Source organism: Aythya ferina (genome assembly GCF_964211825.1).
Source record: "Aythya ferina genome assembly, chromosome: 7".
Lineage (NCBI taxonomy): Eukaryota > Metazoa > Chordata > Aves > Anseriformes > Anatidae > Aythya > Aythya ferina.
In genome coordinates, this window is record NC_140302.1 from 5,727,748 (window position 1) to 5,750,735 (window position 22,988).

The 22,988-nt window shown below is 45.7% G+C and overlaps 1 protein-coding gene across 3 annotated transcripts in view; it reads right to left on the bottom strand.

Moving 5' to 3' along the window:
* MICU1 (mitochondrial calcium uptake 1) overlaps positions 1-22,988 on the bottom strand; it is an 87,898-nt gene that overhangs the window by 38,543 nt on the left and 26,367 nt on the right. For all 3 annotated transcript variants that reach the window (XM_084525115.1, XM_084525117.1, XM_084525116.1), the window contains exons 6-7: positions 18,957-19,119; positions 10,748-10,791 (exon numbers count right to left, since the gene is read on the bottom strand). In XM_084525115.1, coding sequence (XP_084381241.1) covers positions 10,748-10,791; positions 18,957-19,119 — 207 coding nt within the window. The remainder of the gene's footprint in view (positions 1-10,747; positions 10,792-18,956; positions 19,120-22,988) is intronic.

Genomic DNA, 22,988 nt, shown 5'->3' on the forward strand with positions numbered 1-22,988 from the left:
GCCATATGCAGACAGTCCCCCAGACTTGTGTTTATGAACGGAGATCACAAGCAGGCAAAGCACCCAAAGATATAACACAAACTTCACATATTCTGCCCCAAAACCAATGAATTACTGGAGCATCCCTCAAGCCAAATACATGATACAGCTCCCAGGCACGGGCAAACATACACGAGCTGAACCAAAGCTTCCAGGTACAAACAATTTTTTGGGGAAAAAAAACACAAACATTTGTTCATTCCTTTGCTTGCTAACCATGACCTCTACTTTGGGTTAAAAAATGACTTTTCCAGGGCTGAATGAAGAGTGAAACGTGTTGGGGAGGGATGGAGCCCTGCGCCAATACTACTGCACAGGGCGAGCACCGCAGACGTGCCATCACTTGGGATAAACTGTGGTTAAAGCACCAAAGCACATGCCCAATCTGGTTAACGCTTAATTAAGCAAATCCAGAAAAAGATGTAGTTTTGCAAATTAACAGTTGCCTTCTCTGTAAAGGCAGAGATGGTCACCCAGTGCAGTGTCAGTGCTTGCTCTGCACTCCTAACATGCAGCTAGAAAAGCCCCATCAGCAAAACCCTCGCAGATCCATTTCCAAAGCTCCTTAACGAGCAACACTTGATTGGCCTCTTTGGGAAGAGCATATTCTTGGTGAGCCACTTAACGTTGACAGTTTGTGTTTCAATCTGGAGGAAAAAAACATGCACGTGGCACATTTATTCATGTAACGTGGCTGTGTTTCGCTACCACCTTTGTGCTCAGGCGCGCCAGAGCTTCGGGAATTTCTTGCCTTGTGTGAACACTTACCAGTGACTGATGCCTTCCCAAACAACAGGAAAAAAATCTAAGTGCATGCAAGATTTTGTAAATAAGTGAGGAATTTGGGGTGAGCCATAGCAATCTCCTATTCACAAGCGTCATCATACTGCGTTTGTTCCCTTTTTTAAAAACAAACCTGAAGGTTACCAGTACTGCCTGATATAAAACCAGGAATATTTGGAATGGTGAAGCCAGCTTGCTGCAAAGCAGTTCTCTTTCAGTCCCAACTGACCACCCTCAATTATACAAGCTCTTTAAAGACATCTCCTCGTTCATTTCTTTTATGGGTAGCAATAGGCAGAGGAAAAGTCAAAACACAGTGCTCAGTGTGAAAAGAAATGGTCTTTTTTTTTTGTCACCCTGCAGTAGGGGTTGTATGATATCTGTAGGGTACGTTTGCTCAAAATTTCTTCACTTGTTCTGAGTTTGCTGGCTTTATAAGGTGAACATGACCTTCCCTATCATTGCAGTTTGGGGATACGCGTCTCTAAAAATGAAGTATCTCTATGAAGCAAGGGGAGCTGGTAATCTAAAGGCGTGTTTGCCTGAGATGGATTTTATAGAGAGCAACCCCCTGAGATCTCGCAAATCTCCTGCCTACTTTTATTTCCCCTATAAACACGGGCTGCGTTTTAAACTCACTGGTTAAATCCTCCAGCTTAACACAGCCAATACTGATGAGCTAGGGAATTTTCTGGGGGGGGAACACCCATTACTGCTTGTGCACAGAACACGGAGCAGTGCACGTGGTGATTACGCACTATTAGTGCATGGTGCTGGTGTACAGCCTGACACTCAGTGCTTAACACAGCAGACAGCTCCCCTACAAATAAATAACCCCAAAAAGGCCTTCAGAAGCAGACTAAAACATGGAGTTTTTCAGCCCAAATATTCAAAAGCCCTATGGGGAGAAACAGGCAGGGCAGGTCCCTCTGTGCTACGAAACAGGGACGAAAAGGGATTTGGGAGAGAATAAGGGGGTTTAGAATTGGCTTTAATTTCCTTTCTTTAGAGCTAACTTTATAATGGGGATGGGAAATGTCATTTTACACCCCTCCTGGGATTTTATATCACTTTTGTATTGCTGAAGAAATAAACATTTTCGAATTGAGGGTTGTGATGGAAGTCATTACAGCCCAGGAAACAAACCCAAGCCTCCTTTGGCAGTGGAGAAGCTTGCATTAGGAGCAGCTCGAGGTAATTTATTATGAAGTCTACATATTAACACAGGCAAATGCAAACAGAGTCTGCATGGCAAATGGAGGTGGGTGTTAGAGCACAGGAAGATGCTTATAATGTGCCTGCAGCTGATAAATACTGCAGCTCAGGACCTCTCACGAGTGCATTTTAATAAAGAGCTTTTAAAAACCGTCTCCTTCTGGGGTGATTTGTTTATCTGTATACACAGCTGGCCCCAAATTCACACCTGGACATAGATGAAGTTGTTCTGCATATATCTTTCCCTCCAAATTTGAATTTGGACACATACAGAATCAGAAATTAGGCAGCAATGATTCCTATGGGTGGTCTCCTGGGACTGGAAAGAGACATTTGCATCCGCTCCTTCCAGCAAGGCTGTGAATGTTCACCACCTTTCCAACCCAAGGGCACCTGAAATGCAAGGCCAGCATTCTGAACAACCAAGGAAAGAGACACAGACTTCCCAGACCCTTCACAGGCAGCAAAACCAGTCATGCACAGGAGGAACCCCTGCTGGGAAAGCAGAAGGGAATGCCTCTGAAAAGGGACAGTCTACACTGCTGCTCCCCTCCGCTGCGGTGCCGCAGTCCTCGGCAGAGTAACAAGGTGGGCTCCCTCAGGAATTAGGGTTGTGCATCCAGGACTCGCTTTCTGCTGCTCCAAACAAACCACTGGAGTCTTACGTAAGGTCATTTTTGGCCATAATGGCTGCTTAGGAACAGCTCCTTCAGAGTAATATTTGTTCTCTGTTGACCACACATTTGCAATTTATTCAGGTTGCCCAAAATCTCTCACAAATAGGAGCTTAAAGGAGGTCTCATCTGCAAGCTTGGATTGTTTTTCACACAGGGGAAAAGAAAAAAAATCCTCAGTGCTGAAGACAAACTTCTGCAGCCCATAGATTTTCTACCAAAACCCACAGGAGATGAAGCTCTCCTAATCCTGCCGCTCGCACGATGGCGGCACAGCTAACCCAGCCCTCCTGGCCTCCTCACTGCGCTAATTAGGAGCGAGAAGATCTCTCCAGGAACAACAGGCTGTGCTGCTTTCCTACAGCTGGCTCAGCCCTCGCCTCGATTCTGCCCAAAATGGAGCTGTATTTTCAAAGTTCCTCTAAGTCAAATAACCCAAGCCGAGGAGGAGCAGCGCTCGGGTTGCTTGCACAATAGCAGCTTCCCCACACTGCTGCAGCCCAGGACTGTTTTTATTACACCATCACACTCTTTTTTTCCCCCGTTAAGTACAAAGGGCAGGCGATGCTTGGGAAATGAAGCTGTGCTCCAGCCCAGACACAAGGTGCCTGTAGGACCACAGCAGCATTTGCCATGGAAATTTGGTGGGCGAGGATTAAAATGAGGTCTCTGGTGTCCCAAACCATGCTTCTGAAATGAGCTGACCTCCGACACCCTTGAATGTAAATGTCTGTTCAGGTCCCCAGATGGAATATCAGGATGCATCTCAGGCTGCAGTACACTCAGAAATGTCCTTTGCCATGAACAAATCCAGTGTGAAAGCACGTGGGGAAACAGTTCTGCACAGAATGCTTTTACTTTGCCCTCTGATGCTGTGAAATCAATGAAAGCCAGAGGGAAAGTCAGCAAAAACTACATATTCAGGGTACACTTCCCTCTTTACTTACTAACACTAAAAGATCTTCTCTCTGCTTCCTAGCTCCTCTTCCCAGAAGCCTTTTTATGAACTCTAGCATCTAAATATCTTCCTGAGCAACTATTTCTGAATGCAGTTCACCCTACATAGTTCTGTACCTTTGAAAACCTCAGGCAAGTTTGCAAAAATCACCTTCATCTAACTCACACGTATTCAAGTACCTGACATCTCCCTCAAGCTTGTAAAAAGCTTTGGCCAGGGCAATGCCTCTCCTTTCCCACAAAACAAAAATAACTCCACGGCTTCAAGCAAAAAACATCTTTTTCCAACACAACCAGCCCTCTGCTGCTAATAAGACTGGAAACAAGTCAGGGGCCTCAAAAGGCAGGAAGGAAACAGGAGGACAGGGAGATACACCTTGGAGCACTGCTCGAAGATGCTTCCATTAGTACTAAAAGTTACCCTGAGGACTTCGTTCTGAGCAACCCAGGCTGGAGTATTGGACATAAATCCTTTTGGCCACGTATTGAGAATGCCTTCAGGATTATTTCATAAAGGAGCAGGGAAAAGGGGGCAGCATACACTGTCCCTTTTACATGAAAAGTGCGTATCATGAGGTCTGAAGCACAAAGTAATTAAAGCACATGCTGTCTGCTTTGTACCTGCCAGAAATCCTGGTGGAAGGGGAGAGGGTTAGAGAAGGGAAGAAAACGAGGGAACGCTTGGTTACACCAAAGCCATCATTAGAAATAAGACACAAGTATCACGGATTAGTATCTGGAAGAAACCCCGCTGGATACCTAGAAACCAGAATAAAAGAGCACGGACAGCAACCAGAGCACGTTAGCGGGATCTGCCCAACGAACCCTGTGAAAACGAGCAAGAGAATTAGTGGTACAAGGCAACAGCAAGTAGAGCTCCAGCCATACAAACAGGACACAACCGCTTGGTAGGAGGCAGGAGAGGATGAAGTGTTCTGTATGTGGAGGTAAAGCAACACACATGTCTACAGGGATGTTTGTGTGCCGTGCAATTACCCTGTGTTAAATGTAATTAAGTGTTCTCTTTGATTATTTTTTTTTTTCAAAAAACAAGAGAAGAACCTGCAGGTTAGTATCCACACAGGTCCTGGTGAACTGCACACAGTAAGTGGCAGTGAGGATCAGAAAAGTAAATCAAAGCTGCCAAGCAAAGCAGTCGAGGGCCACATGTGGCTGGGAGAAGAAAGCTAACGAGCAAAGAAACCCACAAACATGGGCAGTGGTGTCAGCGAGGTGGAGGAGGAGCACATTAGTTCAAATCACAGGTCTGCTGCTATTTCACAAGATCAGCGTCTCTGCTTGCTTTTGCTAAGTGATGGGAAGGAGTCATCTTCCACCAGCTAGTCAGAACACTTTGGGGCATGGTGGAGAACTTAGGTTCAGAAGAGTGAGGTTATTACCTGTATAACATGTCCCTGCTCGTTATGTAAGCACGACTGGCTCTAGGTAAGGCCAGAAGGTAAAGAAATGTAAAAGCAGGAAATCTGACATTAGGCACTGATGTTTTGCATGGACGACAGAGCAGGATAGGCGAACGCCTCGAGGTATCTCCAAGGCATAAACCAGACAGAGTCCCTGGTGTGACCAGTTCCAGCTGCTTATTTCAATCACTCCTATGCATGAGAGTGGCAGGAGCTCATACAGGTGAGTTTACACAACTCCTCGACTGCTTCATTGCATCTAAGGAAAAGTACTGAGGATCTCGCTCAGCTAATGAGCTCGGTAAGTCAACTGCACATGCACGTTACGCTGCATCCTTCTGAAGGGAGGTTTCAGAGGCACTTGAACACCACAGTAACTCAGAGCTCTCATCCAGCGTCAGGCTCCTGAATGAAAGCAGGACTTGGAGCTTGCCTCATGACAAGCCTGGGTCTACAGCAGCTCACGCCACTCTGCCGGCTCCCATGTCCCAGCCTGAGATCATACACAAAGCAAGGGAGCCCAGAAATTCTAGCTAATGAATAAAGGCCCCTTTTTATTCTATATTTTCAAAATTAGCAGCAAGATCTTTCAATCCACTAGAAAAACCTGTACTAAGGATAATCCATCTTCCTCCAGTCCTTTCTGGGGGGGTTCTTCCTGGCACCTGAGACGCTCTTTAAGTCACCTGGCATGAAATCTTCCTCTTGTATTAATTCCCAGCAGCCCTAAAAGGCTCACTTGCAGGGCAACTCCCCTTTCCCTGGACCCACACCTGCACTTACAGGGCCTTGGTTAAGCTAAACCTCATCCTAGCCCCTTACACAAGCCTGCCCACCTGCATAACAGACTGAGCTATGATCAGAGAGGCTCTTCATGGTGGAAGTGAGTTTCAGATGTTTCAGTGGTCCTTACCTCTTTCTCCTCTCCTTACACTTCAAGCTCAATGAGAACATCAAGGAAAATCAACATGGAAACAGGTGTACTTTGAACAAATAGCCAACATAAAGCACAACACAAACTTACAATGTAAGTGAGCAGCCAGAACATCCAGACATGCTTCAAAATTGACCACCTTCCCTTGTGTGAAGTGGTGAGGACTGCAATGGATGTCTGCAGGCTACTGGCAACCCTACCACCTCCGGTAGGGCCTGAATTCTTGATAACCAGGGAGGGAAAATTTCTGCAAGGATTAGGCACAGAAACTCAAGTATCTGCCCTTCCCTTCATTTTGTTATTGCTGTGTGGTACTCCAGGGCATCCCAAAACATCTAGGGATGTAAATCCAACTGCTGGCAGGAAATACTTAATTCATAAGCTTAATCAGAGGGCAGTGAAAGCCTTTATTACTTCCTGCAGCAGTGGTTGCATGCAGGCAAGCTGTTGCTGGTAACTCAGGGGGCTTTTGTTCATATTAAGCAGCAGCAAGACATTTTCCCAACAGGAGAACAAAAAGGGCAAGTCAAGTTTACTCAGTATTGAAACTAACAAGCCAGGCAGGTTTTTTTCTATGTTGTGCCTCCACCACATCCATTTTCTGCCTCCACTCACCCCTTTAGCTCAGGCTGTGCTGCTGAAAGCTCCCTCCTGTGGCTCAGCAGGATGGGGACCGCAGCAAGCAGCGGCTCCTCTGTCTGCACAGGTGACAGACAGGGCACGGCTTTGCTCTGAACAAGGTGGACGTGCAGCTCACTTTAGAGGACCACTGCTAACAGCATCACTTCAGAAGATGAAGCTTGTCAATCATTAATGCATAAGCCAGGAGAACAGAGTAAACAGTGCATGAAAAAGGACTTTTTTTTTTTTTTTTAACAAAACCCATATTACAATGTGTGTAACACCAGCAAAGCTTATGCCACACGATGGGTGCTATGAGACTTACTTCCCTTTAGTAACGTGAGAGCTTGTTTATCACTATCATCTTGCTAAGCAAGGATGCAAGCAATTAGTGGTGGCACAGAACAACACATCGATTTTAAAGCCTGATGCAGGAAGAAAACCTCCACGTCACTCTCCAAACTGCTTGCTCTGAAGCCCTGATGAACATGACACAACAGGGGGAGCAGCACGTCTGTAATTGAACAGGACTTTGCCCTGAACAAGAGGGACACCTTTCAAGATGGTACAACAGCAGGGACAAGAGATTGCTGCTGCAGCACTGGTGAGCACAGTGCTTAGCTGATGGGTTAAGGAAAGCATTTACTTTCCGCAGCCAGACTGCAAGAAGAAGAAACAGTTTAAAAATGGAGCAGATGAACAACTGCAGTCTGAGAGTCTTAACTTCACAGCATCCAAGGCTGCAAGTTAGATTTTGCCTGGTCTCACGTCAGCCTTTTCACTAAAACTATCACGGGAAGGTACTTAAACGGTGTTCAGGCTTAATATGAACGCTCTGAAATGTTGACAAACTGATCTATTTCTCCCTCCTACTGAATGAACAGTGATCGATACCTCTTCTCTTCTAGTTTCCTGAGGCTTGCTTGCCTGGGGGTGAAACAAGCAAACAAAACCGGAGCCAGAGACAGCGCTGCCTCCCTGAGCACTCAGCGTTTCAAACAAAACTGAGTTCATGTAGGCGAACAGATCTGACCACGGATTTTCTGGATTCACTGGATGAATGTCTCTTGGGTTTTCGGTCTCATAATGAGCGGAGGAAAACTATCCAGGCTCAGATTACAGGAGCCCAGCTCCCGTTAATAAGGCAGTAACATTTACCTCCCTCTCCAGCCACTCTCTGAATTATCACTAAAAAGGAGCAGGTAGAGGGGAAAAAAAAAAAAAAGAAATATAGAAATATTGTAGTTTCAGCATAGCATTCAAACCCATGCACAGCGAGATGCCTCAGGAGCCCCACACAATTACAGAAGAGGCACATCCCTGAAAATCCTTTGGCAAGACCAGTCCCACTCACTGCACAGCAGCCACTCACTTGTTCTTGTAGTTTTAAGTAAATTGTAGTTTTAAGTAAATCAGACTTGTGCTGTGAAAAGAGCAACTCGTACCTGCATCCTAATGGCGTGGCGTTCACATCTCAACCATTCATGCTCAAAATTCACACCAATACTTGAAACTCTGTACCGTGCTATGCATGTAAAATGCAACTGGCTGCACAGCTGTTTATGTTGATTTATAGAAAGAATCAGTGAAAAAGTTTATTTACCTGCAACCCTGGGCACAAACCTTTGCTTGGAAATAAAATTAATCCTTTCTACTCTTCAGCAGCACCTAGCTTGCATATTCCCAGTACTTTTTCGCAGCACAGCTTGTCTGTCTGAAAGCTCAATCTTTTCACCTTAAAAAGGCAGAGGAAATTTCCAGTGCACAAGCCTATTACTTTCTGAGTGCATGCCTGGGCCACAGGTCCCATTGCCTCCACGGGACATCTGTAAGGATGCTTAAGGGAACAGCAGACCTCCCAGCCTTCTGCTCGAGCTCATCATCTCTGCCAACGCATGAAAGGAGAACGGCATCTCCACCAAGGCAGAGCCGCAGCTGGGGAAGTCATCTCCAGGCAGAGCAAGGAGGATTTGCCTCCCGGGAGGAATAAGCAGGTGGAAACAGGCAAGGAGGAAGAGATGCAAAAGGATTTTATCCCTTGGGTGCCGCTATGCGGCCAAACTTGGATGAGGAGGGTCAGTCTCACAGCACCTCAGGTGGTGCTTCACTGAGTACGGGCTGTTTGTTTTAAGCTGAAACCCAAAGCAAGCAATAAAGCGAGGAGAAGATGCTACCAGACACATCCATCTACTGTCAGCTTCTTCCTTTACCAAGGGAGAGCCAAGGCCAATTTTTTTTTAAAGCTCTCCTCACATTCCTGTCTCACCTGGACATCACCACGACCCTAACAGCCAGAGGCACTCAGCCAGTCCCAAGGCAGCTGTAAGCAGCCAGGCAGCCAAACAAGAACCTTTATTTCTTCGCTTCCCACAGAGCAGGCTGCTTCCAGGCTGTTATTAGACCATGGAAAAATAGGTCCTGGGAGAAGATAATGAAGTCTGCTGCAGTACCCTAAGCCTGCTGCCTCATTTCCAGGCTCCCCAGATCAGAGTGTGGGGATGTCCAAGCGCAGCTCTGACACCTCCAAGTTGTATAAAACAACTTCACTTGCCTACAGGCCAGAGAGGAGGACGGTTAGTGTGTAAGGCTACCAGGGCAAAGGGCTCCACCCTTCAGAGATGCTCACCACCGAGTGGGGTTCTCTGCAGTAACTGCGTCCATCACCCCGATGGGGTCGTGATTCAAGTCCTCAGTGCTGAGACACGTCACAAAAAGTGGAGTCCAAACTGTTTGCCTTGATCTCGTCCCCAATATGATAAGACCTGATGGCAGAGTGCTCAGGAACAGAAGAACTATTAGCAAGAAAAAGTGTGGCTTTCAGCTTTTCTGCCCTACAAACAAATCTTGTTTATGTAAAGCCTCAGGGAGGAACATGATAGCTTGACAAGATAAAGCGATGCAAGCGAGCTGATGTAAACCAGCCACAGAACAGAGAAACTTTTGGTACCTTGCAAAGAAAATACGTGCTTTATTTTTTGGAAGGTTGAAAAGCAGATACAGTGGTTGTGGCAGTGGGGAAGACAAGAAGTGTTCATGATTCAGTTTTTTGCATCAAAACCAGCTGCCAAACCACCACCTTCCAAGTGCCTGTTTTTCACGCAAGATTTGCTTTGCTGCCTGGGCAAGCAGAACACCACAGGTGACAGGGACCTCAGGTGTTTGATCACCTTTCCCTACTAAACGAAGGAAGACAGGGAACTGCAGGCATTCAGCCCTTGCTGCGTTGTATGTTAATCTTTAAAGCCAGGTTTCTTTGTTGAAGCTTTCGGGAAGCGCCTGACGCATCAGGTACATCACTACAGCAAGGAGGGGATCAGGTGCTGACTTTGCTTCGGAAAAACACAAGTTTGATTTCCAGATGACGCAGAGGAAAAGAAAACATTGCTGAAAGCTGCAGTACCAGGACGTGCCCACGATGACATAACGGAAAACAAACCTGCAGGCATCTGCAGCACGTCACTATGGGCTGGTAGTGCTGGGGCCAGAGCTACCTCTGTACCAGTGGGGTTTATGGTGTGGTTAATCGAGTCTCCCATCTGTATAACGACAGGTCGGATGCTACGTGCCCCATTTACACAGACAAAACTACATCAGAGCATGCTCAGCATTTTACCAACACGTACCACGACAGCACAAACATCCAGAACAGTTGTGTACCACTGCAGAAAGGACCTAGGGTTCAAAAGCGGAATGAAGTGAGGGGATTCGATGGAGTAGAAATACATGCTGGGGATGCAGAAAGAATCGAGCGTCTCCAGGAAACTGGAGACAAATCTGGAAGGGAAGAGTCAAGTGAGTTTTCCCTGAAAATGCATAGCTTATGGGGCTCTTGGTCATAAAGCAACAGTGAGGAAATGTGATTATAACATAACATTTCCTGGCGTACCAGTACTTAAAAGAGGCAGAAACGTTTTGATTGTCAACACTGAGTGAAGTCCCCTTTCATAAAAACATTTCTCATTCACTGTCATTATATAAAAACACTGCAATGCTACCAAACAGGAAGCCTAGACAATGCTTGAATTTACACCTATATTGAGATAATAAAGCACTCCAGGTTACAGAGGTTATTGAACAATATACATTTGGTCTGATGTGCTCACCTTCCCATCATAGCGCTTCACTATGAACTGATCCAGCCCCAAATCTGAAAGAGAAAAGAAAGCTATTTTTAAAAAATGGTCTTGGAGCACAAAAGCAAGCATTTCTTGGGCTTTCTGGTTCAATGGGGATTAGGAAGTAAAACAGTGTGAATACCATCACTGGGAAGTACAAGGTGAAAGAAAAGTTTTAGTTCCTTGCACAATGCACTTTGATCACAAAAGACAAATTCATAAGATCAGAAAAGAAAATCCTCATCTTGCAGGGACAATAGCAGCACGGCTGCCAGCACCTCTCTCAAGTCTGAAACACCCACCTCAAACAGGGAGATTCCTGCTGGTAACAGGTAAAGATTTTGCCCACGATGCCCCAAGTCAATGCACATTGATAAAACTTTTGTTTTCAGTACCATTTTTTCAGTGGTTCACAAATGGAAAAACAGAATTGTTTGCATAATTGGGAATTCTTCATATAAATCCAAGCCTCGTTTGTATTTTTATATCAAATTGTTCATGAGCAGTCAGGTGAAGAGATGCAACTGTATTAGTGAGTGCTTTAGCTAGAAGGGTATTTTGGAGGGAGGTTATTTGTACTAGTAAATTCGATCTCATACCATCACAGAAGTATTTTTTCTTACCCCTATTAAGGGAAAAAAAAGCATTTGCGGAGTTCAGGAGCAGAGCCCTCCATCTGATGAGCCATGCCCAGAAGGCTGCACATATACTGATGAATGCACAGATGAGCAAGATCACAAAAACATCAGAAAGATTAATTATTGGAGCTCTGCAATACAAATTCAGCAAGATGCATCCCGAGAAGAGATTAAGCAGAACTCGAACCGAGCGCTTCCAGTAATTCAGGAGCACGAGGGCCAATTTTCAGTTTTCTGAAGAATAAAACCCCAAGGAACAGCCACATCCCCTGCATTTTCTGCCACTGTTTATGATAATTATCGATTGCTCGTTTCAATTTAAATTAGAAAAAAGATGGAAAAACTAAATAAAACCTCTTCTATCTCATTCGGAGGAGCAGTGAGCAGCCTGCCGCATCACCTGCGTGTGGAGGAGGATAATAAAACACTTCTCATCTATTGAAAAGGTTCATAATGGGTGCAGTGCAGAAAATGGAGTTGCTCGTCACTCCAGGGTGACCTCCTCAACCTTTCTGAACCAAAGCAGCTAAAACTCCCCCATCACCAATTTCAGAGGTCAAGACAGCTGTCAGAGGGCTTTCTGCACTTGTGAATATTCAAGCCAGAAAGCACCTTCTCACCATTTTGTGCGCCTGACAACAGCCAGAAAATTGCATATTCAAGCACTTTCTGAGTTTAATCTTCTTTTCCGTGGAAGAATTTTGTTCCTCCTCAAAGTTGTGTGCATAAATGCAGGAGGATATATATTGTCACATTTCAAGGCAGGTTTTGTTTAATACAATGTGCTTATACATATATACTAGATGATGCCCTAAAACATATCCCTGGCAGGCCAGCATTATATACATGCTCACAGAATGCTAAAAAATGTCATAAGACAAAACCAGAAGGTACATCTTAATGGCAAAACCCCTCAAACTGGGCACTATTAGAAATGCAAACAGGTTTCAAAGATGACCCAAAATGAATGGATGTTCATGGGATGAGCAGGAAGCAAGGATGAACGAGTGCTTTCTTTGATATATACACAAATCCTTATAGGATTTTGTATGTATGTATAGGAAGTTATTAAAAACAGCCAAATAACACCTAAAAAGCCCAAAAATGCAGCACAAAAATGTGTCACTTTTGCTGTCCTTTTCTGCGTCGCTATATCAGGGCACACTGGAAGACAGCATTACATACTGCTGGCACAGGAATGTCAGTTCACGTTGGTGTTTTATGCTCATCCTGACTCGCGGCTATGCACAATATCCCTTCTCTGCTGCATTACCTAAGCTCCACACTTAAATTCACCTATAAAATTCCCCTTGCAATAGCTCCTGACCAAATTAATGAGAACTGTGAAAGTTAAGCTACAAAGGCATATATACATCCAAGGCACACACTTTTACTGCACACACTTCCCCTTTTCCTTTTTTTTTTTTTTTTTTTTTTTTACAGGTTTAGCTATGTGTTTTTCCGCAAGTCCTTAATCTTAAAAGTGAACAAAAGGAAACCAAACACTCCTGATACCTGTGTTCTTCCTTCTTTACATTACATACAAAAAAAAAAAAAAGGGCTTTTCCTCAAAGACTTTTACAGCAGAAACTCAAGGTATGCATAAGGCTGGAAAGCCAACGTGGGAGCCAGCAAAATGGAAGCGCTGTGTGAAAGACGACAATCAAATCTGAACAAGGAAAGCAAAGAACATTACTTATTACATTTCTGTTATTCAAAAGGCAGCGTGCTAAGTTAAGACCTCTGCAGGATTCAGTGAATGACATGCAGGCTGGGTTCACGAAGCAAGTATCCCCCGGCTGGGCTGTTACTGAGGAGCTGCAGGAGCACGAGCTAATAGGCACACTTCACAGCAGAAGTGCTTTTCCAGCACACGCTACGAAGCAGGGGCTGAAGTGCCATTCTCCCAGAAGAGGATTAAAGGATTTCTTCCAGGAGATGACAATGAAAGCCAGAAATTGTTTCAGGGAGTGCCTGTCATTAAACGCCCCTGCTGCTGGAAGGCACAAGGTGCACCACAAAGGCTCCCCGCGGAGCCTCTCCAGTTGGGCTCCGGTGCTCATTGTGGTGTGACACAGCCCCTGCACCACACACAGAAAACACTAAGAGCACCCAAGGCACGAGATGGGGAACAATTTTTTGGTATGAAGCCTTCAGCAAGCCATTCAGCCGAGGTAATGGACTCGAACTCTACAAAGAGAAATGAAACAGCTCCTTAGCACACTGTCTGAAACACACAGTATCGCTTGAACACGAGCCCAGTATAAACTCATTTTGCAGGCTGAGATTTCTCCTGCAAAGTCATCCCATGCCAAAGCCCAGACCACAGCCTTCCTCAGCGTGATCTCATTACAGCTCCTTCAGCCTCCTGAAGGAAACAGACCCAGAGCTATGACCTATCCTGAAACACATCTTTTGTTTCCATCAAACACCACACAACGCCTCGCCTTTCACCACGCACCCAGATTATCAGTGCTCCTTTTGCTTACCCAGCCACAGGTTCTGCAGGAGCCTGAACGACTTGCAGTGATTTCCAAATTTCCCTGCCATAGCCTGCTTATTTGTGGTCCTTAAGTACCATGTTGTATTACTGCTACGATTATTGACAGTACCTAAAATACAATCAGGAGCTGCCACAGAGAGGCCAAAGACGTGGCATCACCATTAAGTGGTGCTTCAGGTTAGATTGACACCCCTCCATCACCAATATTAGGAATACAGGATGCTATTCATGGTTGTTTGATGGTAGTTTCACAGCACTAAAAATAAAAAAGTTTCCGAATAAATCAAAATGACTTACACTCACTGCCTGCCACGCTAGGGGGAAGAGGCCGGTCAATAGCAGAGCCTCGCTCTGTGTGCTTGCTTCTTTCATTTGGAGGCGGGAGGGATGGTTTAGAGAAAAGGAAATAGATATAAAGGGAAAAAACACGGAACAACCTGCTGCTGCTCTTGTTCAGCTCTAATAAAAACCTGAAGTCAAATGCTTGCTATATTTCTATTGATTAACGAAAATGCGCGTCTCACAGATGCACTCAAAGCTAACTAATTACCGTGCCTGCTAAATACGTACCAGTTACTAAGCTCCTCGTGTTACCTGGGAAAGAAAGCTGTAGGCAGCAGTTTATAGATTGCAGGTCTAAGAATTATTTAACAAACGAGCTTCCAGGAGAACGATTAATGTTATGCCAAGGAAACAGTTCAGATGAATTAGAAACCATCATGATTTCCTCTGGGATGCCAACGATTTTCCACTGCGATGGAATAATCTTTCCAACTCCCTCCAGTCTTTATACCTTTGTCAGATTTTCCACATAGTTGGGGTAAGATTTACTCGACTGCTTTTCCTTTCCCCCTGGTTATTAGGGCATGGACTTTTTCTTGTAAGGAGATGAGCAAAAGGCCCAATTAAGAAGACTGAGGAGCCTGCTGGCCATGCATACACAACACGCTAGGTTAGGGAAGGGGAAAATACTGGACTGAGTTTTCCCATCTGAAGCTGTACGCCAGCATTGTGTTTTGCATGAGTATGAGGGCTCAGAGATGATCCTGGCCTAAGAAGGATATTTCTGCAGCAAAAACAACAAGCACGCCACTCTTGCAAAGGGCTGCTAGGAGCCAAGTGCCCCGGCTGGAATCAAACCCCAGATAAATAACCACCACAGCTGAGTGTAAGCGATGCTGAGGGAAATCGGGGACATTGCTTGGCTTCCCAAGAGGGACAGCATAGACAGCTGAGTTCCCCAAACTACTCAGCATTGTGGCAATTCAGAAGCCACCTTGTGCTCAGCTGTTCTTTAAGTCCAGGTAGGAAAAGCAAAACACTTAAAAACCTGGAATTAGGCTCCCCAGTCCAAATAACACCTTTGTCCTTGCTCTGTGCAGAATTTCACAGAATTCTTCCAGTTCAGCCACCGAAGCTCTGTCCTCTCCTATGCATCCACACTGAAGCACAAGATTTTTGCTATGTGCCATACAAAACCAGAAGTTTTTTTTAAAGTCCAGCACCAAGCATTTCATAAGGTGACTCTGCGTACTCCAGTGCTACTATACCTGAAGAGCTGTTGCATGAAGCTGAAATCAAATCGTTATTTTTACATACTGTTACATAAACCTACATATTTTTCACAGATTGCACTCTACAGAAATGTACGCCAGGGCCACACTCCTGCTCCTGAACAACGTGGCCTCTTCAATCAACTCCTTTGAAGAGATCCAGCCAGAAGACATCAGCTCCATCCCTCGCAGCTCCTCTCCTCCAGCACCGCTCTGCACACAGAGGTTGCAGGGCACAGCTGCTGCTTTTGGCACAGCTTTGACAGCGTGTTCCTGGTTCCTTACAAGCAAAAAGAGAGAAACCTGCCACGTTCTGCACTTCCAAGACTTCGCATTTTTGAGCCACTGCGAAGCAGGGTGGATCCTGAAAGACCTTTCATGCAGCAGGAGTTTGGGTTAACTCAGGACGTTAACAAGGATGGATGAACAAAACTAGTTTGGGTGTAGCATCTCTTTGTTACAGTGTGCTGCTGTAAGACACAAAGCCTTTTTTTCTTTTAATCCTTCTCACAAAGACCAAAACCTCCTGGTACTGTCTGGAACAAGCACCAGGCAGGATGCTCACACAGCCTGGGAGCCAAGCCACCTCCTGGGTAGAAGAGAAGGTGGGAGGAAAAAAAAAAAAAAAACAGGACTGCAGGGAGCAGCTATCACTGCCCACGCTTCAGTGGCGCTTGGACTTCACAGCACAACAACTTTTCTTCAAGCAGCTTCCCAGACAGATGCCATTCTTCTTTGGCCTGTTCTGGCAGACACTTCCCAGTTGGGCAGGAGTGTGTCAAGCACGGCTTCTCTGCTTGCTTGTGAGCAAACAGGAAGCCAAAGCCAGGGCAGAAAGTTTTTCTGAACTATTAAGAGAAAGCAACCTACGCCAGCTAATGAGTTGGAATTCATTTTCTCCAAACAAAAAAGAGAATTTAAAATTGACACTTCATTGACAATAAACCAAACTTTCCCATACATAAGCTGTAGAAATTTGTCAGGTGTAAGACCTCTCTGTAGATCAGCAGTTTAAAACTTATGTGCAGCAGGCACTCAGAGGCACTGTGGTATTCCACGGTATTTGCCCTTGATCAAATGGCACAGACATCAGTGAGAAGGCACTCGCTGACGAGTGGCAGCTTGTGCGCTGTGAGTCCTTTAAAACTGAACGGATTAGGAACAGATGAATCCACATTTAAGGTCTACTGTAGGAAAACACTACGTAATACCTCTTGCAGAAAGCCTTGGGGTCAGTAGGGCTACAGAGGAGTCAGTATGCCAGTTTGAGCATTAACCTGTGAGCACAGCAGGCCATGCCACCACCTGACAGAGATTTCCAAGGAGCGCCCAGGGATGAAGGCAGGATGCTCCAGCCCCAGCGGAGGGCACACCCGAGTCATGACTAAGGGAGAAAGCAGCCCCAGCACTTCCTCCATAACCTATGATCCAGATTTTCCTATGAGTCAAAAGTACAAAACGGATGTTAAGTACACAGATAAATCAGCCAGCAGGTAGCAGTCTTTGTCTTAATGTAATTTCTGGTTTTAAAGCTAGACCTATCTTCTTTTACTACCAGCTTTTAAAACATTTGGGAACAAGGTTATGGCTGGTTTGACTTTACTGTAGCACTAAATGTTTAATTCTTTTGAGTTCATTACATGTTTAAAAATCACTTACCATGATTGGCATGATCTATAGTGCTTATAAGGAACACACAAGCTAGTTTTGTCTGCAAGCAAATCCACAACAGCAATGGTGGTTGGATTTTCAAGCCAACAAGCTGTAACGCTGCCTACACCCAGCCAAGGCCCACTGCCTTCCATCTCACGCCACTTTCCAAGAGTGATTCCATCAATCACGAAGGTAATTTCCCTTTTAGGTTGCTGTGTGGCACTGACTGGTAGCTTTTGCAGGCACTTAAAGGCCGTGATGGGCTTCACAGGGCCATTTAAGCAGCTCACCTATCCTGAATAATAGTTATGGGGGAAAGTTAGCTGCTTCTAGGACTGAAATTATTCACCTTTGCTTGACACTGAAGTAGACATTGCTGGGCACTCTTCCACATTCTCTGTGCACACTTTGAAAAGCACCAACTAGAGGTATTACACCGTAGAAGAGGAGAATCAAATGGCTTAAAATTAAGCATGGGATGGTTTCTGTTTTTAAGCAGGCTGACAAAAAAATAACTTACATGGGAAGCCTCACACTCAGCCAGGTGCTACTGGAAGTACTAACTCAAGGAGCTTCACATGTGTAAAATAGTAATGCGTTTTCAGCATCTCTGAACATTGCCTTCTGTTCATTGCTCAAGCCACTCCATCGCTGAAGGTGAAATGAAGTAATTAATATGAAGAACTACTGCCATTTTCAGGACTTCAAGACATTAATATCAATTCAGCAGCGTGTTTTAACACTAAGGTAATGATGGGATTATTCTTCCTTCCCTCCTTCACATGGTTGTTTTCTAAGCACAAGTGTACACAGTATTTATTCAGCACCTGCCACAAGACATCAAACCATTTCCTAGCTTGTATATAAACCTCAGTCTCAGAAAGTGGGCATTTGGGGGTTGAGGTTCCTCAATGCCTGCAAAGAGGAGTTTTAGTTTGACAAAATGTGCTTTGTTCTTTGAGATACTTTGTGGGAGACTAATAAATCCAATCCCCTACACCTCACCCACAATACGAGTCTCCTCCAAAACAGAAGATATGCAAACCCCTCCCACCACCCTGCAAAACCCAGCCTCTCAAATGCTCAAGACAGTTTTTCATCCTAGAAAAGCAGCATCTGCTCTCCAGCCTGTTGCCTCCCAGACCCATCCAGGTACCAGGACAGATGTGCTCCAGCTCAGACATCAGGGAATTTGAAGCAGGTAGAGATGAGGCCCACCCTGGCCAGCAGCATCATGGCTCAGCTGGGCATATGAAGCTACCTGTACTCCTCTATTCCTCAATTTCCTTGGCAGAGCACCCTCCTTTTGTAAGTTTAGGAACAGTTCTTACTGTGTTTCAGTTGAAAGGAACCTTTCTCTATTAAATATGCATGATAGCTTCAGGAGGTGCTTTCTAAGCCCGAGCACTCCTGGGTTCAAAACTCCCAAGAACTCAGAGCAACACTTACAAACCTGAATTATCAACATTATCTGGCAGCATTGCAAGACAACCACTTATAAGCTTGCACAGACACACTGCAGACTCTGCTGGAGAGATGAGTTTGGCTCGTACATCAGTAGCCTTCTGCCTTCCTCCTCTGTTCATTGCAGCTCCCTTGTCCTCTTGCGCTTCATCCCATTGGCATAAAGCATGGGGTAAGAACACCACCTTTTTATTGTGGCAGCAGCCCAGGCACTAATTGTTGAGCAACCCCCCAATTTGTGCTGTACGGGTCAACACAGAGACAGATGATACTCAACAACGTAAGTGTTTGATGGGAAATTTGAGGATCAGGGAAAAAGAGACTGCAGAGTTTACTCCCCTTTGCTGGGTTAGTTTTTGCAATCAGCACACACATACGTCACTTACTTTCGGGTTGTTTTTCATTAGGTGTTATCGATCTCACGAAATCCTGCGGCGTCATAAAAACCTCAGATTCGCCGTGCTCATTTATCACTTTCAGAGTGGCAAAGTATCTGAAGATTTTGTCTGGCGTGGAGTAGGCTCTGATCCTGTTCTCGTACTCCATCACCTGGGAATCAAACGTAACCAGCATGAGATGTGCACAGTTCCACCCCAGACACCTAAACTAGGAGCCTCCACCAGTCTGTGAAGGTTTTGCCCCATTGCAACAAGGCTGGGGGCAGCAGCAACACAAATAATGCTGAAAGGGTCAAAAATCCCTATCCTCAGCCCTTGAGGTACCAGGAAAGTTGGTATTAGGGCTCCCAGTGTCACAGGATTACACTGCGAGCCTTCTCTGGTGGTGAGTTTTGTTTCTCCTCTGCCACCAAGAAGAGTCAAATGAAAAAACCCTGAAGATGCTTCCAAGTATAACATAAAAAAGCACTAACATAAAATTGGTTAATCTAAAGCGTCTCAGTGCTCCTAACCAAATTCGCTGTGTCAAACGGTCTGGTTCATGACTAATATGTGAATTGAAAGAAAAAAAAAAGTCATCAAGAGATGAGAAAGTACTTCCCCTTCAAGCTGGGCCTTGGAAAAAATAACTTGGAGCCACAGCTGGTTGCTCAGTCATCAAGCCTCTTCTGTCCTCTTTCCTATCACCTTGGCAAAACTCTGTAAAAGTGTTCGTTAGCCAGTCTTCTCCATGCTAATTTGCCACTTGCTACCTCTGCCAGCAGTGATCTTGCACGTAGAACTATTTTCCCCAAAACATAGGACTAGAATTAATCAAAGAGAACAAAGCTGTTGTAATCAAAACCACGACCTAGGCGGGAAAAAGGCACCAAGCCCTACACTTCATCATGCGTTAGAGCAGATGACTTCTCTTATTAGTTGTTTCTGCATTATTACATGCCCTGTTTAACAGTCCATCTTGTTCTTGAAGCTTTCAGTACTCCTGGCCAAGAGCCACAAAATAAAACAACAAAAAAAAACTTACACAACAATCAGCTGGAAGAGACCAGGCAAGATCAAGGGTGCTGCCAAGGCATCTGTAAATAATTTACTCCTTTGGTCCTGTTTCAGCCTTGTCCTTTAACTTGAACAACTCCTCCACCCTGATGTTTATCATGGAGAAAACACCCTCTCTCATTTTTCATATTTCTAGGATGAAATGAGGCTTCTAATCCCTCCAGGGGGAACACAGAGCCTTCCTCCCACCACGCAGTACAGCTCCGCTCCCCGGCAGCCTGTGGCTGGGGGACGAGTCAAAGGTCCCACCTGCACCTGTAGAGGCACTGATACGGCTTTGACATCATCTCACACTCCTCCTAACATCTCCATAGCTTTTATTTCATAATGAAGCCCATCAGGACCACATAAATACCCTTGCATCAACCCCTATGCCAGCTCCCTCTTTCCTCTTTTCTTCTTTTTTCACACTTTTTTGTTATCTCTTCCTCCTGTTCCCAGCCTTTGCACCTACAAACCTAATCCCATTTTTATTGCCTCAGTCCACAAGGTCCTCTAAGATATGGGGACTGAGCAAAGACCACTTGTTTTATCGCTAATTACCAGACAGCACCTATCAGCCAGAGGCAGTAAATGACACCATGAACCTTCCCAGCTCCTTCCAAAAGCTTTTTGCTTAAATCCCCACCTGACGGGCGCTACCTCTGTACACCAAAGGGATCTTTAGACTTGAGCTCCCAGGCCTGCCTCTGACTTTCCCGTAACATGACCTGACCTTGCTAGGAGCGAAACTACACCTGACTTGATCAGCCCAAACGCAGAGAAGTGCTCCTGCCTCACAGCAGGACACCCAAAGCCAACGGCAGAGCCAGCAGCAGACATGGCAGCACACGGCTGGCAGCTCCCTCCATCCATGCCGCCCTTTCCATGCAGCCTGCTCTCCTGTTTGCCTGGGACCATGCATTACCCCTGATTTCCCAAGCCTAAGGAATAATTTCCTGCAAGGCACAACCAAGTGCTTTCATTTAGCACCTGCGTTGCACCACTTTTGCTCAACAACTCGGCTCTCGCACCAGAAACGTTACCCTTGGGACTGCTGGCAGCAAAAGCACACTGCATTTCATCCCACTTGACTTGGCATCCACAACTGATCTCTGCTCTGCCTCTGTTTCAAGATCTTGCTGCAACGCTGTTTGACAGCCTGTCAGGTGCTGCTCTTGGTTTTTGTCCCTCTCCCAGTAAAGGTACCAAGCCCAACCGTTTTCCCTTCCTGGGCCAGCAAGGTCTCTGCCAATTCTCTCACCCCAGCCGCAGGGAACACAGGCAGCACGAGGTGGCTCCCAAAAGCAATAACGAAGCAGCAGCTTGAGTAATTCAGTCTGGAAGAAAGAAGTCAGATCTAAACCACCTGTTCTAGCAGGCTGCTCTCATCACAACTGAAATCACACTTTCCCAAACTTCCCAGGGAGATGAGCAAACACAGCAATCCGGCCTCCTTTTGCCCACAGCTGAACTCACAATTACCTCATTTCTGCTAACATCATCTTCCTAACTGGCAGAAATTAGCAACCACCCCACGACCTACCCCCTGACTTCAGCACCCGGCTGAACACAAGAGCAGCTCGTGAAAGGGATGGCTGGGGCTCACCGAGTGCTAACAGCTCGCCTGTTTCAGACCCAGTGCTAAGCACACCCCCATTTGGAAGGTTTTTAAGCTAATTCTAACCAACCTTGATAAAACCATCCTGGGCAGCCCTCCTCCACAGCCCTCTTGCCTTCAAGAGGCTCCAAGACACTTCCCTGACCAGGCAATCACTTGTTTTATTATTATTGTTATTATTATTATGGCATTTCTTACAGAGCACGTGCTGGGGAAGGAAGATGAGCAAGGAACCCCTTTTGCCACACAAAGCTGATGCCACTGTTGTGTGGCACTGCTGCAGTCGTGTTGCTGCTAAGCTTTGTATTAAGAGGAAAAAAATCCCATGCAGACATGAAAAATAAAGCTCTAATTAGCATCTCGGTTCACAGCCAGAGCAGCAGCTCCCTGACTGTACAAGAGAACGGGATCTCGGGCTGTCCTATACAAGGTCCTATACAAGGACCTATACAAGCATGGGTCACAGCACGTGCCCCGGCCTCATCCATGCACCGCCCAGCACCAGCTCCTGCAGACAGCCAGTGATTTGTATTTCGGCTTCCTCTTGGCTGAATCACTGCCCAAAATAGCAACGTCACATCTAATTTATTGCCTCACTGCCGATCAACTGCATTAAAAGCAACACTAGGATAACAAACAAGCGTTAAAATTAAGCTTAATTGGAAGTATTTGTCCTCAAGGAAAACCCCACGCCGTTTTCAGCTAGTAACAGGGAGATCTGGAAGGGGTTTTGCTGTGTCTTTTTCCTTTTTTTGGTAACAGAGAAGAGTCGGGAATTCCCTCGGTGCCACGCATGAACGGCAGGGGAAGCAGCACGCCCTTCTGAGTCAGGAGCCAGGGCACACCTTGCTCTGCAGCAGAGCAGAGAGCAAACATACCTACAGGGCTGAGTCACCAGGGCAGCTGCTGATTAAACACCACCCGCAACGGATCTGCTCAAACCCAGAGCTCAGCACCTGGCAGGCCAGCACTCACATCCTGCCTTAAATGAAGCAGAAGCACAACCAGCACCTGGTTCAGAACAGGCACATTTGGCCTTAGGGCTGGAGAGAGACGGGCTTCTGTTTGAAAAAGATGGGGAGATTTGTTTTCATCTGTGTTCTTCCCGTGGAAACTGCTGCTCCCAAGTCATGTAAGGACTGGAAGGGACCCTCCACGCCTGGCTCGTGTCTTATTTGGGAAGCACAGCCACATTCCTCCCTGCCTAGTATGGGAAGGAAAGAGCTGGTCAGTGTAGGCACGTCTCCTAACGACTGGAGTTAGAGTCCTTGCTTGCAAACAAATGTTCCCTGGCTTCCCCAGCAACAGCATCCAGCCACGTAGGACGAATCAATCATTATGCTCACTCTATTAACAAGTGCTCT